This window comes from Trachemys scripta, chromosome 4 (assembly GCF_013100865.1).
Source record: "Trachemys scripta elegans isolate TJP31775 chromosome 4, CAS_Tse_1.0, whole genome shotgun sequence".
Taxonomy (NCBI): domain Eukaryota; kingdom Metazoa; phylum Chordata; order Testudines; family Emydidae; genus Trachemys; species Trachemys scripta.
Window position 1 is genome coordinate 73,618,835 of NC_048301.1, and position 18,406 is coordinate 73,637,240.

The 18,406-nt window shown below is 44.7% G+C and overlaps 1 protein-coding gene across 1 annotated transcript in view; it reads right to left on the bottom strand.

Annotated features, from left to right (window-relative positions):
* LOC117876953 (transmembrane protein 263-like) overlaps nt 1–12,053 on the bottom strand; it is a 374,169-nt gene extending 362,116 nt beyond the window's left edge. Inside the window, exon 1 of the mRNA XM_034769576.1 lies at nt 11,906–12,053. Coding sequence (XP_034625467.1) covers nt 11,906–11,911 — 6 coding nt within the window. The 5' untranslated portion in view covers nt 11,912–12,053. The remainder of the gene's footprint in view (nt 1–11,905) is intronic.
* Nucleotides 12,054–18,406: the final 6,353 nt, after the last annotated feature.

The window sequence follows — 18,406 nt, forward strand, 5'->3', positions numbered from 1 at the left end:
AGTTCTGCAGAAAAGGACCTAGGGGTTACAGTGGACGAGAAGCTGGATATGAGTCAACAGTGTGCCCTTGTTGCCAAGAACGCTAACGGCATTTTGGGCTGTAGAAGTAGGGGCATTGCCAGCAGATCGAGGGAGGTGATCATTCCCCTCTATTCGACATTGGTGAGGCCTCATCTAGAGTCCTGTGTCCAGTTTTGGGCCCCACACTACAAGAAGGATGTGGAAAAATTGGAAAGAGTCCAGCGGAGGGCAACAAAAATTATTAGGGGACTGGAACACATGACTTATGAGGAGAGGCTGAGGGAACTGGGATTGTTTAGTCTACAGAAGAGGAGAATGAGGGGGGATTTGATAGCTGCTTTCAACTACCTGAAAGGGGGTTCCAAAAAGGATGGATGTAGACTGTTCTCAGTGGTACCTGATGACAGAACAAGGAGTAATGGTCTCAAGTTGCAGTTGGGGAGGTTTAGGTTGGATATTAGGGAAAACTTTTTCACTAGGAGAGTGGTGAAGCACTGGAATGGGTTACCTAGGGAGGTGGTGGAATTTCCTTCCTTAGAGGTTTTTAAGGTCATCCCAGCCAGGGCTTTGTCAAGCCTGATTTAGTTGGGAATTGGTCCTGCTTTGAGCAGGGGGTTGGACTAGATGACCTCCTGAAGTCCCTTCCAACCCTGATATTCTATGATTCTATGCTATGGCAATGAGGGCTGTATAGGTACATCAGAGAGACAGACACACATTACTCCCTTCAAAAGCCTCCTCTTGAACTGATGTTTTCCATGTATTACCACAGCCAAAAAGTGAATGGCTATGAAAATATTGGAAGACTCTCCACTGAGATATTTGACTTCAGTAAAGGTAAAAAAATAAAATAAAAGCAAAAATAAAATTTGAAAATTGGATGGTTTTCTTTTTTTTTTTTTAAACATTCTAAAAAGTCCATTTTGTTTTACAAACTTCCAGCTTGTCAGGAACAGAGCACTCAATGCTGAGTGTGATCTTTGCTCCATTTGAATAAATGAAATTAGACGTGATGAAATACCGCACACGTGCAGTGCTTCATTTTCCTAATGAAATCAGCAAGTGCCATTCCAGTGAGGTGCACACAGAGAGATGTGCACAGCAAAAGAAATTCAGCTGAACTAGTTCAATGAATAATCATTCACTTAAAGATACAGGCCTTTATTCAATTATTTTCTCAGCCATCCTATTAAGCAAATACAAAACTCCTATTGGCTTCAATGGAGCCACAGTTTCACTCTCAGTAACTTAAGGAAGCCATGTTGAGGGAAAATTAACAACACTGGGCACATGTGACTGACTTTTGAAATATCTGATTTCTGTGCATGTAATTAATTGTGCTCCCTACACACTTCCCCAAAAATTAACATTTAATCAATACTTTTTTTTGACTACTTTTACTATAGAAACTTCTGAAAATACACATTAAGGCACTGTTTTAGGAAAGTACTTAAACATATGCCTAACTTTAAGCATATGAGCAGCCCTAGCAAAGTCACATACTTAAGTACCTTCCTTGACCATGGGATGCTGTTCCAGGAAGGAGGACTGGTAAGCAGAAATGGTCCACTTATTGAGGAAGGGGAAGAACATATTTGGATACAGAATGGCTAACCTAATGACAAGAGCTTTAAACTAGATTCAAAGGGGGCAGGTGACCAAAGCCCACAAGTAAGTCAAGAACATTGAGACCTGGGATAAGGTTTGGAATTTTGGGGGAGCATGGGCTGTTATAGCAGGGATAAAGGAGAGACAAGACAGAACTGTGTGTGGGGAAATCAAATCAGTATCTTAGATGTCTGTATATTAATGCAAGAAGTATGGGGAATAAGCAGGAAGAACTCGAAATGCTAGTAAATAAACACAACTATGACATAGTTGGCATCACAGAGACCTGGTGGGATAATACACATGACTGGAATATTGGTATAGAAGGGACAGCTTGCTCAGGAAGGACTTGCAGGGAAAAAAGGGAGGAGGTGTTGCCTTATATATTAAAAATGTATACACTTGTACTGAGATTGAGATGAAAATAAGAGACAGACTTGTTGAAAGTCTCTGGGTAAGAATAAAAGGGGTAAAAAGCAAGGGTGATGTCATGGTAGTGTTACCCAGGGTTCTTTTAACCCAAAGCTCTTGGTAACTTTTACTCAGTGCAAGGTGGTGTCAGGAAATAAATCAGGGGAGACACGGCCACCCCCTCCTACCTTGGTTAAGCTAAGCCTGCTGCATGGCCACTTTACAGCCTGCTGACTTGGCTGCTTTTAGCAATAAGCAATAGTGGTTTCAGGCACTTTACTGGTTTGCCAAAATTTCCCCGTACAGTTGGGGTCTACTACAGACCACCTAACCAGGAAGAAGAAGTGGATGAGGGTTTTTTTAAACAGCTAACAAAATCATCCGAAGCACAGGACTTGGTAGTGATGGGGGACTTCAACTACCCAGACATCTGTTGGGAAAACACAGCAGGGCAGATTATCCAATAAGTTCTTGGAATGTATTGGAGACAATTTTCTATTTCAGAAGGTGGAGACAGCTACCAGGGGAGAGGCTGTTCTAGATTTGATTTTGACAAACAGGGAAGAACTGGTTGAGAATTTGAAAGAGGAAGGCAGCTTGGGTAAAAGTGATCATGAAATGATAAGAGTTCATGATTCTAAGGAATGGTAGGAGGAAGAACAGCAAAATAAAGACAATGGGTTACAAGAAGGCAGACTTTAGCAAAGTCAGGGAGTTGGTAGGTAACGTCCCATGGGAAGCAAGTTTAAGGGGAAAAACAATAGAAGACAGTTGGCAATTTTTCAAAGAGACATTATTAAGGCCACGAAAGGAAACTATCCCACTGCGTAGGAAAGATAGGAAGTATGGCAAGAGACCACCCTGGCTTAACCAGTAGATCTTCAGTGATCTAAAAATCAAAGAAAGAGTCCTACAAAAAGTGGAAACTAGGTCAAATTTCAAAGGATGAATATAAACAAATAACACAAGTAAGTAAGGACAAAATTAGAAAGGCCAAGGCATAAAACAAGCTCAAACTAGCCAGACACAAAGGATAACAAGAAAGCATTCAACAAATACATTGAAAGCAAGAGGAAGATCAAGGAGAGGGTAGGCCCGTTACTCGATGGGGGGGGGGGAAACAACAACAGAAAATGTGGAAATGGCAGAGCTGCTTAATGACTTCTTTGTTTCGGTTTTCACCAAGAAGGTTGATGATTGGCCATCTAACATAGTGAATGCCAGTGAAAATGAGATAGGATCAGAAGAGGCTAAAATAGGGAAAGAACAAGTTAAAGATTACTTGGACAAATTAGAGGTCTTCAAGTCACCATGTCCTGACAAAATGCATCCTAGAATCATAGGCGCCAACTTTCCCCGCACTGGTGGGTGCTTGCACCCCCCTGCCCCAGCCCCGACTCCACCCTTGCCCCGCCCCGATTCCAACCCCTTCCCCAAAGTCCCCCGCCCCAACTCCGCCCCCTCCCTGCCCCTATTGGACCCCTTCCCCAAATCCCCACCCCGGCCCCGCCTCTTCCCCGAGCACGCTGCATTCCCGCTCCTCCCCCCTCCCTCCCAGCCATATGAAACAGCTGTTTTGCGGGGCAAGTGCTGGGACCTGGGGGGGAAGCGGGCACACGGCCTCTCAGGGAAGGAAGTGGAGGCGGGGCGGAGTGGAGGCAGTGGTGAGCTGGGCAGGGGGGGTGAGGAGCTGCTGGTGGGTGCAGAGCACTCACCAATTTTTCCCTGTGGGTTCTCCAGCCCCGGAGCACCCACGGAGTCGGCGCCTATGCCTAGAATACTCAAGGAGCTGACTGAGAAGACATCTTAGCCATTAATCATTATCTTTGAGAAGTCATGGAGGATAGGAGAGATTCCAGAAGACTGGAAAATGGCAAATATAGTGCCCATCTATAAAAAGGGAAATAAGGACAACCCAGGGAATTACAGACCAGTCAGCTTAACTGGAAAGAAAATTGAGCAAATAATTAAGCAATCAATTTGCAAACATCTAGAAGATAATAAGGTGATAAGTAACAGTTAGCATGGATTTGTCAAGAACAAATACTGTCAAACCAACCTGATAGCTTTCTTTGACAGGGTAACAAGCCTTGTGGATGGGGGAAGCGGTAGACGTGGTATATCTTGACTTTAGTAAAGCTTTTGATACTTGCATGACCTACGTATAAACAAACTAGGGAAATGCAACCTAGATGGAACTACTATAAGGTGGGTGCAAAACTGGTTGGAAAACTGTTCCCAGGGAGTAATAATCAGTGATTCACAGTCATGATGGAAGGGCATAACAAGTGGGGTCCCGCGCGAATCAGTTCTGGGTCAGGTTCTGTTCAATATCTTCATCAATGATTTAGAAAATGGCATACAGAGTACACTTATAAAGTTTGTAGACGATACCTAGCTGGAAGGGTTTGCAAGTGCTTTGGAGGATAGGATTAAAATTCAAAATGATGTGGACAAACTGGAGAAATGGTTTGAAGTTAATAGGATGAAATTCAATAAAGACAAATGCAACGTACGCCTTTTAGGCGGGAACAATCAGCTGCACACATACAAAATGGGAAATGACTGCCTAGGAAGGAGTACTGCAGAAAGGGATCTGGGGATCAGAGTGGGCCACAAGCTAAATATGAGTCAACAGTGTAACACTGTTGCAAAAAAAAAAAAAAAAAAAAAAAAGGCGAACATCATTCTGGGATGTATTAGCAGGAATGTTGTAAGCAAGACATAAGAAGTAATTCTTCCATTCTAATCAGCACAGAGGAGTATAGTGCCCAGTTCTGTAAGGATGTGGACAAATTGGAGAGAGTCCAGAGAAGAGTGACAAAAATGATTAAATGTCTAGAAAACATGACCTATGAGGGAAGATTGAAAAAATTAGATTTGTTTAGTCTGGAAAACAGACGACTTAGAGGGGACATGATAACAGTTTTCAAGCATGTAAAAAGTTATTACAATGAGGAGGGTAAAAAACTATTTCTTAACCTCTCAGGATAGGACAAGAAGCAAAGGGATTAAATTGCAGCCAGGAAGGTTTAGGTTGGACATTAGAAAAAGCTTCTTAACTGTCAGGGCGGTTAAGCACCGAAATAAACTGCCTAGGGAGGTTGTGGAATCTCCATCATCGGAGATTTTTAAGAGCAGGTTAGACAAACACCTGTCAGGAATGGTCTAGATAATTAGTCCTGCCACAAGTGCCAGGGACTGACCTCTCAAGGTCCTTTCCAGTTCAATGATTCTATGAATTGGGACCCAGGTAACTAACAGTAGACAAAAATGTGGACTGCTTTATTTATCACACAACAAGCACTGGTGTTTTTGATGGCTGGATGCTTATTCCTAAAGGCAGTAAATTAAACAAAGACTTCTTGTAAAGAGACCTTCCGGGTAGCTTTGACCCCAAATCTGAATTCTTAATTTGGTGGGTTGCTTTTTTAAGTGGATGTATTGCTCACAAGTGGTAGATTCAGAGCCTTCCAGACTGAAGTTTTATTTATCTATAGAATAGGTGCATCATCGGCAGTGGCACTGCAAGGTTCTCCAACACTGCACCCACTGATGGGCCTCAATCCGACCTGCAAGGACCACTTCTGTCAGTAAGGATAGTTTCATTTCAATGACCTATTGAATCTTTGTTCTCTCTTGCTAAAACTAACACCTGTGCTGATGGGCTATGTGAGGAAGTCCCCTGGAAAGTAGACCCCAACCAACACTTCATTTCACACAAGCTACTAAAGACCTGTCAGGTAGTGATAACTTTCGATCACTACTAAGGTGAGATTGGACTTGTTGTTCTAGCAATGAAGATCTGGGCTGCATACAAATAGGCTATTAGGTGCTCTTTGGTACATAATATCCTCTGAATCACAGAAATGTGGGGCTGGAAGGGACCTCAAGAGGTCATGTAGTCCGCCCCCTGTAAACCTAAACCAGGCCTAATATGTGTTTGTCCAATTTCTTCTTAAAACCTCCAATGATGTTGATTCCACAACCACTCTTGGAAGTCTAGCTCAGAGCTTAACTACCCTTCTAGTTAGGCTGTTCTTCCTAATACCTAACCTAAATCTCCCTTGCTGCAGATTTAGTCCATTATAAGAATGTCATGTGGAATTGTGTCAAAAGTCTTACTAAAAAACAAGATATATCACATCTACTTCTTCCCGCTATCCACTAGGCCAGTAACTCTGGCAAAGGAGGAAATTAGGTTCAGTTGGCATGATTTGTTCTTGACAAACCCATGCTGGTTATCACTTATAACCCCATTATCCTGTAGGTGCTTATGAACTGATTGTTTAATAATTTGTTCCAGTATCTTTCCAGGTATCGAAGTTAGACTCACTAGTCTATAATTCCCCAGGTCCTCTTTGTTCCCTTTTTTTGAAAGGCAGATAGTATGTTTGCCCTTCTCCAGCCTTCTGGGGCTTCACGCATCTTCCATGAGTTCTTTAATATAATTGCTAACAGTTCCGAGATTGCTTCAGCCAGTTTCTTAAGTACCTTAGAACGAATTTCATCAGGTCCTGCCAACTTGAATACATCTCACTTATCTAAATATTCTTTAACAAGGAGAAAAGAATGAAAGCCAAAATGGGGAAAGAACAAGTTAATGTTGCATTGAATCCATTACCAGATGGAGAAGAGCCGCTCGCTCTAAAAAGGATTACTTTTCTTGAGAAACATGACTAGTGCTGTATAAACCACTATGCAGACAAGTAATCAATTTATTAATAGTACTGATTTTAAAATGGCTTTAAATAAACAACCCACACCTCTCTCAAAGAAATAGTTTTCTTTTTTAGGAGTTAGACTGTTCCCCTTTTGGCAGTTGCCCACGTATTCATTGAAGACATGTTCAAATGGAGATTCTGTGAAACTCACAAGTGAGCAAAAGGTAAATGGCATTTCCTTACAAGCAAACTGAATGAAGGATTCACACAAACTTATTGTGAAGACAGACCACCCCATAAAATTGAAGATAACAATGTTTATTAAGCTGGGATATTGCATTAGCCCCTTTGCAGTTCTCAATATATTCATGTTGCATCAAGATATTTTTGTTTTTGAAGATGTAAACAAAGCCTATAATTCATAACCTGGAAATAAAAAGTTTGAGAGTTCTCTTTGTTTTGGACAGTCAATCTCTGACTAAATACATCCTTGGTCTTCTTGATTAGGGGAGTGGGGTTAAGAAAAGTCTTATGCATCTTTCATGGTACATTGGCAGAGCAAAGCCAATTTCATCTTCCCCACAGGTTTGCTTACAAACACAACCAGATAGCATTGAAGCCTTTTGAACTCATTTGCTTTAAACAGTATTATCTCCACACACAGCCTTATCAAAGGCTATGAGTGAATGTTGTTGGTTCCCAGCATGTTGGAGTTCAGCTGGAATGACAGGGAAAGAAAAATCTTTAATGTTTGTAAACAAGCTTCTGTTGAAGTGCAAGTTAATCTCCAGACTACAGATGGACAGAACAGTTGTTCCTTGACTGAGTACATTTCATTTAAATGGTCAAGAAACCAGCTCTGCTAGGCAGGATTAATATTACTGCACCTGGGGGAATTCTGCATCACTGCGTGTGCACATAAATAACAAGCCGTACATATTTTTAATAATTTGTGCAGAAAAAAGCTTCTGCTGGAAAGTTGTGCTGTAGCAACAGAACAGCACAGCAGCTGCCCGCCGGCTAGGGAAGAGAAAGAGCCTGCCTTCTTCACAGCGGCTGTCAGGCCAGGTCAGGAGACAGGGACTATGGGGAGACAGACAGCATGGGGCTGCTGGAGCGGGATGGGGGTCAGATGGGGGTTCATAAGGGCTAGTAGGGGAGGACAAACTGGGGCAGGGGCTGAATGGGAGTGGAGGCAGAGGGCCACAGGGGGGAAGAAGGTGCAGGGCCACATGGTGAGGTGGTGCAGGGCCACATAGGGATGGAGGTTGGCTGAGTGGGGGCACAGAGACACATAGGGGCAGGGGGAGTAGGTGCAGGGCCACATAGGGATGGGGGAGTGGGTGTCTGTGGAGGAACACATGTAGAACAGGGAGTGCAAGGACACATGGGGACAAGGGCAGATGTGCCTGACTGAATGGGAGAGGCTAGGGGTCAGCCAGGGTCTGCATGGGGGAAGCTCCCTAACAATCCATCCCCGCCCCTGCAAATAAGTTGTGTTGTTAGGTTTTGCTGGGATATAAAGGGTTGTTTTATTAATATGAGGCCTAGTGTGATAAACTTATGATAAGGATTGAATTTAGGTGAACTAAACAAGACCCAAGGGCTTAACCCAATGTCACGAATTATGCCTTCTCATTCTGTGTAACAAACAAATGAACACAGAAGACAGGCACACTGCAAGATTATGAAAGTTATTTTGAAATAAGGGTACGGTTTGGGGGCATCTGTATTATTGTAACTAGGTAGTTAGATCACATTGACAGATCTGATTTATTAAGAAATTGACTGATCTAAATTGCTTAGGTCACTGATCAGAAGCAAAATTACAGAAATCCGGAATGCCACATATGGAAAATGGGTAGGCACCTACCTTATTATGGTCATGAACCATATGCACACAAGTAGTTACATAAAGGAAGTGGTACAAAAGATCTAACCAAATTCTCTAAAATTTGGGTGCAGAGGATTCTTGAAACAGTGCCAACCAATTTGTGACTTGCTCTGATGTGCTCCACTGACTGAATTCTATATTTGTTTTCCATAAGGTTTAAGGATATGAGAGTACGCTATCCATCCTAAAACCTCTCTATCTGCACATTGCTTTATATTTGGATATATTCATGAGTGGACTGATTTGGTTGGTCATAAAAGCCTTTATTGATGGAATATTCAATAGAGACCAATCTCCCAATCAATGAAAATCTTCTGTGTACCCACCTATCAGGGAGGGGACCGGAGCTAAAACAATACTAATTATCCTGGTACAGACATATCCTGTACTGCCTTTTGGGATGAGCTCACATAAGATCGGTGAGAATGCTCATGGCCTAAGTGGAGTAAAGTGCACAACTAAGTAGAGACAGGAAGAATTTAGAAAAAGTAATAGGTATATCAGAAAAATTATCCATTTCTTCTTTCTTCAAGGAAACGGTGCCTGCAGGAAAACTTTTCATTTTCTGCCTCAGATGGATGTGCTGTTCAGCAAGCATTTCAATGGGTTTTGGTTTTAAAGATAACTCAGCAACTTGTCCAGATGCATTAAGCAGTTTAATTATATTTGCTTGGAGTGGATTTTTGGTTGTCCCATGCTGCCATAGGATTCTTTTTAGCCTAAAGTAACAAGCATTCAGAGACAGAAAAATCCCATAATGTCAGGGTTTGGGGGGGGGGGGGGGGGGCGAACAAAACCACTCCACACACTGGAAAACAGCAAACTTTCTTTTGTAAAACTGTGTATGTGATATGAAGAATTAGGCTAAAACATCAATTTCTGCATAATTTAAGAACAAATTGCATTTAACCTCTGATTATAATATATATATAAAAATGGCACCTTCTTATGGCAGAGATATGCTTACTGTGTATATCAGGCATATCTTCTGACTTTAGGGACTAAAATAAATCTTCACTGCTTTTTTTTTTTTAAACTTATATTAGCTGTGCTGGCTCTGCAGGACTGAGCTTGTGCATCAGAATAATTATTAATAATGTTCCAATCAGTGACACCGGTGTGCACAGCCACAAATGGCATAAGTGTCCCTGAGGGCACACACTGAGGAAAATGGAGTAGACTGGATACATAGGTTTAAGTACAAGATCTGAATAGTTACTTACATTACAATAGTGGCTAATCTCCCATTGTCCTAGGTCCTGTACAAACACAAAGGAAAACACATAATCCCTTCCCCAAATAGTTTACAGTCTAATTTGGCCAACGCAACCTTTATTGCTGGGGAAGATGCATGAGAAGATGAGAACTCTGCTTGATGCCAGATTGTGTCTGCAGAGAAGATAGGAAAGTCAGTTGTGCTTGTAAATAGAGCATATCTGACACAAAGTCATTAAGGAATAATGAACATGAAAATCCACAATGCCGTTTTTAGTCACTTTTCAGGGAACTGTGAAGATAACATTCCCAAATCAGAACAGATACAGTGCTGTTTTTACAACCCAGGCAGCTCTAGTGCCTGCCTTGAACACTGCACATAAGCACCCAGAAAATGAAATTGGCATGACTCTGGTTAGCCCATTGCTATTGAGAGCCCTAGGACGGCCATGAAACTGGCAAGTTTGGAACTGAGCTGTTTGGAAAGGCTAGGAGCAGCACAACAGATGCAGACACTGGAGCTATTCCTGGAGGTGGAGGACTTTAAAAGAACCTATGAAAGATGTAAAGATTGTCCACACAATTCTTTGCAGGAGGTAGTAGGAAAAGCTGGGGAGTCCCTCCCCAGGAAAACAGGAGCATAGGAAAGGGGTAAAGAAGCGAAGATAAACCTTATTTGACCTCCTAGCTAGCCCTATTTTCAGTGAAGAGCCTAAAATAAATCAATCTTCCTTTCTTCCCCACTAGACAGCAAACTTGTTCAAGGGGCAACATTATGCAAAACCAATAGAACAAATCATACCAAACTAGAGGGTTCTAGAAACTTTAATTTCTATAGCATCAAATACAAGTACCTCTACTCTTCCCCATGCCCAAGCAGAACTCACAAATGAAACAGTAACTGACAACTATGAAGAAAGAAGACAATTGATACTTGCATGTTTCTTGGCCATTTGCTGCCAAATCACCTTAGAAGAATCTCCTTAGAAGTCATAAGCTAAGCATAATTAAGCCTGATCAGTTACTTAGATGAGTTATTGACCAAGAAAAAAAAAATCAAGCATGCTACAAAAAACTGCACTAGTAATTTAGCCTCCTGAATCAGTACTGATTTAAAGGAGCTGTAGTGGCAAGGATTGATTTTAAGAGAACTCTTAAAGATGAGTCATAAAGATGAGAGCCTGACCACTTCTTGAAGGATGGGATCTTCAACAGTAGGGGGCGGATCTTGGAATCCTAGTCTGAAACCATTTTGGGTTAAGTTTTGCCTTCCTTGCATTTTCCTGCAATGTCAAGTGAATGTGGAATTCTTCCTTCTTTTTTTCCTATCCTAAACTATTAGGTAGCATTATGTGAGCTGTTTAAGAGCTACAACGTCCTGCCCAAAATGTGCTCACACACATTCCATTGACAGGTGATGTGACCCAAGTATACCCAGTTTTCAAAAAGTCTGCTGAGTACTCCAAATAGAAGGCATTCTTTAAATGTCACGTCTAGAAGATCATTAACGGAAAGAAAAGATGAATTAAAGCCCAATAAAAGGGAGGCTACAATCCAGAGACTGTAAGCTTCATGAGGAAGGATCCGAGTAGTTACCTGCGTTTTGTACAGCAAGAGCAGCACAACCGGTGCTCCACAAAAGAGCGCCCTGCAAAGCTGGTACACTTTTCAACCCACTTCGCTCCTACGCGCCCCAGACTGATTAGCGGCAATTATAATAAACTAATGACACGCAACAGAATCCCAGCTGTCAGCGCCCTGCCCATCACTAACCCCATCCCACACTTCGTAAATCAGGCAAAAGCAAGCACTGAATGCCATTAACCAGAGGCACCCTCGCTGCCTGCAGCTGGAGGGAGGCCCCTGCAGGAATGCCCCTCACTGCTCCTTGCTCCCCAGATAGCCTGGGGGAGACGAGCCTTCGCTCCCCTCATTCTGCTCTTCCTCCCCCTGCAGGTGGCCCCCGCGACCCCCCACTCCCAGAGCCCGCTTGCTGCCCAGCTAAGGAGGCGGCGACACCCATCCCTGTCCCCAAGGCTGCGGGCGGGGAGAGCCCCGCACTCCCCGGGAGGGGCAGGAGCCCCCTACTCACCTTCATGCCGGCGCGCTCTTGCCCTCCCGCAGCTCGGGGCCGATGGAGCGCAGCAGCGCACGGAGCGGGACGCGACGGCTGCGGAGTCCCGGGCTCCTCCTGCCCGATGTAAACACAGAGCGAGGGGCGGGACAGAGCGCCATGGCAACCCGGCCGGAACCGGAAACGCTGTGGCCGGGCAGGCTGCTTGGGGCGCCATCTTGGGGGGGAGTGGAAGAGGCGCTGTCATCAACGCTGGAGCCTTGGGCAGGAGCTTCTTCCGCGCAGTGCCCCCTGGACATCCCCCCTCCCGGGGCACGGGCCCGTCACTGCTGGGAGTGAATAACCCCCCAAGCTCTTCCCGCTCAGATCTTGAGTTCCCCCGCTGGCATTGCACCTAGGACACCTCTTCTGCCACCTCTTTCCTTGCCCCTTATGCTTTTGGGCACATCAGCTTCCTATTCCTGCATCTCCGCAGCGGCTGGGCAGCTTGTCAGGTGGGGGGATGATTTGCACTAAGAAAGAGCATTGGAAGTAGTTGACACTGAAGGTTTAGCCACTTGCAACCTTCCCTGGCCATCCACTAGCTTTCTGCCTTCCTGCCCAGCCACCTCTATCACTCAGCAATAAATAATAGTAAACCCATGGAGGCCTTTCCATGTAATGGTTACATGCTCTCAGGGTCAATGGGCTTTTGAGATGTGCTATCCCACAGGAGTGAGGGCATGCTAAACTGCATTTTACCCTTAGCAATTGTTGCCCTTACACAGTCTCTTTCATTTTTAAAGAATTTCACAAACTTTAAGAACAGACAAATGGCCACACTGCATCAGACCAATGGTCCATCTAGCCCGGTATCCTGTCTCTGACAGTGACCAGTGCCTGATGCTTCAGAAGGAATGAACAGAACAGGGCAATTATCAAGTGATCCATCCTGTCGGCCAGTCCCAACATCTGGGAGTCAGAGGTTTAGGGACACCCAGAGGATAGGGTTGTATCCCTGACCATCTTGGCTAATAGCCATTGCTGAACCTATCCTCCATGAACTCATCTTTTTTTGAACCCAGTTGTACTTTTGGCCTTCACAATATCCCTGGCAATGAGTTTCACTGTGCATTCTGTGAAGAAATACTTCCTTTTGTTCATTTTAAACCTGCTACCTATTAATTTTGCCAGGTGACCTTGGGTTCTTAATCACAGAAACATTGAATGGTAAGGTGCCTACCAGGCTCCAGGACAGGTGGCATTACCCCAGACTGATGCTGTATCCAGTGATTTGTAGTGGGGTGCTAGTCTACTGAAAGGGAGAAGGTCACCCAGTTTCAATATAATTTACCAAGCCACCCCCATAAAAACTGTGAAATTCCCAGAAAGCCAATGAATCTGGTTACCCTTGGTAAATAGTGAGAAATCCAACAAGCCGTGCCTGCTTTTCATTAGTATTGTAATAACATTTTGTACATCTATATCATCTTCCAGCTGAGGATTTTGAAGCACTTTACAAACACAAATTAATTAAACCTCACAATTTGCCCCCCTGATATAAATAACTACTCCCATTTTATAGATGGCAAAATTGAAGCATATAGAAATTAAATGACCTGTCCAAAGCCAAATAGGAAGTTTTTGGTAGAGCCAAAAATAGCACCCTCTTCTCCTGACTGCCAGTACTGTGCCTTAACCATCAAACCATCCTTTATGCCCTATATTCATTCTGATTTAATCAATACTACTACTACTCCATTAGACTATAATCCTTATTTCACCTAGGAATTGTTTAAAGATGAAGATGAGGGAATCTGGCAAGAGAGTTTCTAGAGTTCAAATTATTCTATCTTTCTTATACAATGTAGTAAAGTAATTATGGGGCATTCCAGAGGACGTGTCTTCGCTGATGATGGGTTCTGCAGTTATGTAACCAAAAAAAAAAAATATCTACATTTGTAAGTTGCACTTTCACGATAAAGAGATTGCACTCTGGTACTCAGAATCATAGTATCATAGAATCATAGAATATCAGGGTTGGAAGAGACCTCAGGAGGTCATCTAGTCCAACCCCCTGCTCAAAGCAGGACCAATTCCCAACTAAATCATCCCAGCCAGGGCTTTGTCAAGCCTGACCTTAAAAACTTCTAAGGAAGGAGATTCCACCACCTCCCTAGGTAACTCATTCCAGTGCTTCACCACCCTTCTAGTGAAAAAGTTTTTCCTAATATCCAACCTAAACCTCCCCAACTGCAACTTGAGACCATTATCCCTTGTTCTGTCATCAGGTACCACTGAGAACAGTCTAGCTCCATCCTCTTTGGAACCGCCTTTCAGGTAGTTGAAAGCAGCTATCAAATCCCCCCTCATTCTCCTCTTCTGTAGACTAAGCAATCCCAGTTCCCTTAGCCTCTCCTCATAAGTCATGTGTTCCAGTCCCCTAATCATTTTTGTTGCCCTCCGCTGGATTCTTTCCAATTTTTCCACATCCTTCTTGTAGTGTGGGACCCAAAACAGGACACAGGAGTCTAGATGAGGCCTCACCAATGTCGAATAGAGGGGAATGATCATGTCCCTCGATCTGCTGGCAATGCCCCTACTTATACAGCCCAAAATGCCGTTAGCCTTCTTGGCAACAAGGGCACACTGTTGACTCATATCCAGCTTCTCGTCCACTGTAACTCCTGGGTCCTTTTCTGCAGAACTGCTTCCTAGCCATTTGGTCCCTCGTCTGTAACAGTGCATGGGATTCTTCCGTCCTAAGTGCAGGACTCTGCACTTGTCCTTGTTGAACCTCATCAGGTTTCTTTTGGCCCAATCCTCTAATTTGTCTAGGTCCCTCTGTATCCTATCCCTACCCTCCAATGTATCTACCACTCCTCCCAGTTTAGTGTCATCTGCAAACTTGCTGATAGTGCAATCCTCGCCATCCTCCAGATTATTAATGAAGATATTGAACAAAACCGGCCCCAGGACCGATCCCTGGGGCACTCAACTTGAAACCGGCTGCCAACTAGACATGGAGCCGTTGATCACTACACGTTGAGCCCGACGATCTAGCCAGCTTTCTATCCACCTTATAGTCCATTCATCCACCCCATACTTCTTTAACTTGCTGGCAAGAGTACTGTGGGAGACTGAATTAAAAGCTTTGCTAAAGTCAAGGAATAACACATTCACTGCTTTCCCCTCATCCACAGACCCAGTTATCTTCTCATAGAAGGCAATTAGGTTAGTCAGGCATGACTTGCCCTTGGTGAATCCATGCTGACTATTCCTGATCACTTTTCTCTCCTCTAAGTGCTTCAGAATTGATTCCTTGAGGACCTGCTCCATGATTTTTCCAGGCACTGAAGTGAGGCTGACTGGCCTGTAGTTCCCCGGATCCTCCTTCCCTTTTTTAAAGATGGGCACTATATTAGCCTTTTTCCAGTCATCCGGGACCTCCCACGATCACAATGAGTTTTCAAAGATAATGGCCAATGGCTCTGCAATCACATCCGCCAACTCCTTTAGCACCCTCGGATGCAGCGCATCTGGCCCCATGGACTTGTGCTCGTCCAGTTTTTCTAAATAGTCCAGAACCACTTCTTTCTCCACAGAGGCTGGTCACCTTCTCCCCATACTGTGCTGCCCAGTGCAGCAGTCTGGGAGCTGACCTTGTTCGTGAAGGAAAAAAAGCATTGAATACATTAGCTTTTTCCACATCCTCTGTTACTAGGTTGCCTCCCTCATTCAGCAAGGGGGCCTACACTTTCCTTGACTTTCTTCTTGTTGCTAACATACCTGAAGAAACCCTTCTTGTTACTCTTAACATCTCTTGCTAGCTGCAACTCTAAGTGTGATTTGGCCTTCCTGATTTCACTCCTGCATGCCTGAGCAATATTTTTATACTCCTCCCTGGTCATTTGTCCAATCTTCCACTTCTTGTAAGCTTCTTTTTTGCGTTTAAGATCAGCAAGGATTTCACTGTTTAGCCAAGCTGGTCGCCTGCCATATTTACTATTCTTTCTACATGTAAGCAGAGTCAGGATGAGCTCTACCCTGACATCTGGTGGTGAATTATGGCGAGTGTGGAAAAGAACTCCAGGGGCTGATCTTGTTTGCATAGGCACACCCACTCGCCTGGCAGGAAACAACAGCAACTCAAAGTGGTTACTTTGGCTGGTGTGGGATCCCCAGTTTCTCTGTTATTGGGGCAGGAAGAATAAAGTTTTGTTACCCTGATTCTGTGAATCAAGGCCAGTGGAACTGGTGTATGACAGAAGGACTGAGTGAGTCATTCACCATTACCTAAGTAGCATTTGCTTGTCAAGGGGCATGGGTTACAAAACCCAGTGAATTGAGAGAGGTTGGGGGCAGGTATTGGTACCTGGTGGTGTGGGTCCCTTTTGTGGGCCTGAAACACCAATTGCACCTCCTCCTCTCTCCATTGTTGAATGTCAGAGCTAACTTTGATTCCCTTAGGAGTCTAGTTACAGACTGCTGAGCTGAGTTTACTCTGGGCCAATAGTGCACCAGCACTGGGGCTCCCCTACTAAGAGCTGAAATCACTAAGAGCTGAAATCACAAAAGAGCTAAAGCTATTTAAGAGCTGAGATCACTGAGGCTGTGTTAACTAGTGGGGGAGCCTGAAGCTATATTGCTAAGCTAACTTAGCTTAGCAGGGGCGAGCGGAGCGGCTCACAGGTCGGTGAGCGGAGCGGCTGGAGGAGCAGCTAGCAGAGCAGAGCCTTGTGGGAGCAGCCCAAGGGACGGCTGGAGCGGAGCGGAGCAGTGCGGCTCACAGGTCGGTGAGCGGAGCGGAGCGGAGCGGCCTGGCTCACAGGTCGGTGAGCGGAGCGGCGTGGCACGGCTCACAGGTCGGTGAGCGGAGCGGAGCGGCGCGGCTCACAGGTCGGTGAGCGGAGTGGAGCGGCGCGGCTCACAGGTCGGTGAGCGGAGCGGCTCACAGGTCGGTGAGCGGAGCGGAGCGGAGCAGCTGCCAGAGCAGTTCGTGGGACGGCAGGAGTGGGACTGCGGGTGGAGTGGAGCAGTTCGTGGTAAGGCTGCGGTGGAACCCCACGGAGAAGCAGCCGGGTTGGCCTCGGATCACGTAAGGTGCCCCTTAACACCCTGCTCACCCCCCCCCTTTTGAACTCTGGGGCTGCACTGATCAGGGACAGAGACCTTGGGGGGTTGTCGGACTTTTGGGACTTTTGTGATTCTTGGGTTGCTGGACCCAAGAGACTTTGGGATCGGTGGACTTTTGGGACTTTGGTCGCTGGTTTCAAGAACCAACAGGAGAGGACACGGCCCAATTTGCTGGGGTGGGTCTTCTCTCATGGTTTGGTCTATGAACTCTAGTTGTGGTGTTTTCCCAATTTAATGCTATGTCGTTTACCTCATGTTATTAAACATTTTCTGCTACACCGAGGCTCTGTGCTTGCGAGAGGGGAAATATTGCCTCTTCGAGGCGCCTAGGGGTTTGTGTAAGATTTTCCCAGGTCACTGGGTGGGGGCTCGAGCTGGTTCTGTGTCACGCTGTTGGGAAGGGACCCCTATGTACTGAACCCGGCCCTTGCTGCTATCAACTTGGCCTGGCAGAAGGGTTACATACACATCGGGATGGTTTGTTCCTGCAACTGCAATAAGGATTCTTTAGAATACAGCCAGCTCTCCTGGACTCCTTTCCTCCTCATGTTATTCTCCCAGGAAATCCTGCCCATCAGTTCCTTGAGGGAGTCAAAGTCTGCTTTTCTGAAGTCCAGGGTCCATATTCTGCTGCTCTCCTTTCTTCCTTGTATCAGGATCCTGAACTCGACCATCTCATGGTCACTGCCTCCCAGGTTCCCATCCACTTTTGCTTCCCCTATTAATTCTTCCCGGTTTGTGAGCAGCAGGTCTAGAAGAGTTCTGCCCCTAGTTGGTTCCTCCAGCACTTGCACCAGGAAATTTTCCCCTACGCTTTCCAAAAACTTCCTGGATTGTCTGTGCACCGTTGTATTGCTCTCCCAGCAGATATCAGGGTGATTAAAGTCTTCCATGAGAACCAGGGCCTGCGATCTAGTAACTTCTGCTAGTTGCCGGAAGAAAGCCTTGTCCACCTCATCCCCCTGGTCTGGTGGTCCTTAGCAGACTCCCACCACAACATCACCCTTGTTGCTCACGCTTCTAAACTTAATCCAGAGACTCTCAGGTTTTTCTGCAGTTTCATACCGGAGCTCTGAGCAGTCATACTCCTCTCTTACATACAATGCAACTCCTCCACCTTTTCTGCCCTGCCTGTCCTTTCTGAACTGTTTATATCCATCCATGACAGTACTCCAGTCATGCGAGTTATCCCACCAAGTCTCTGTTATACTTGTATGAGGTGAATTGAAAAATACTATTTTTTATCATTTTTACAATGCAAATATTTGTAATAAAAATAATATAAAGTGAACACTGTACACTTTGTATTCTGCGTTGTAATTGAAATCAATATATTTGAAAATGTAGAAGAACATCCAAAATATTTAATACATTTCAGTTGGTATTCTATTGTTTAACAGTGTG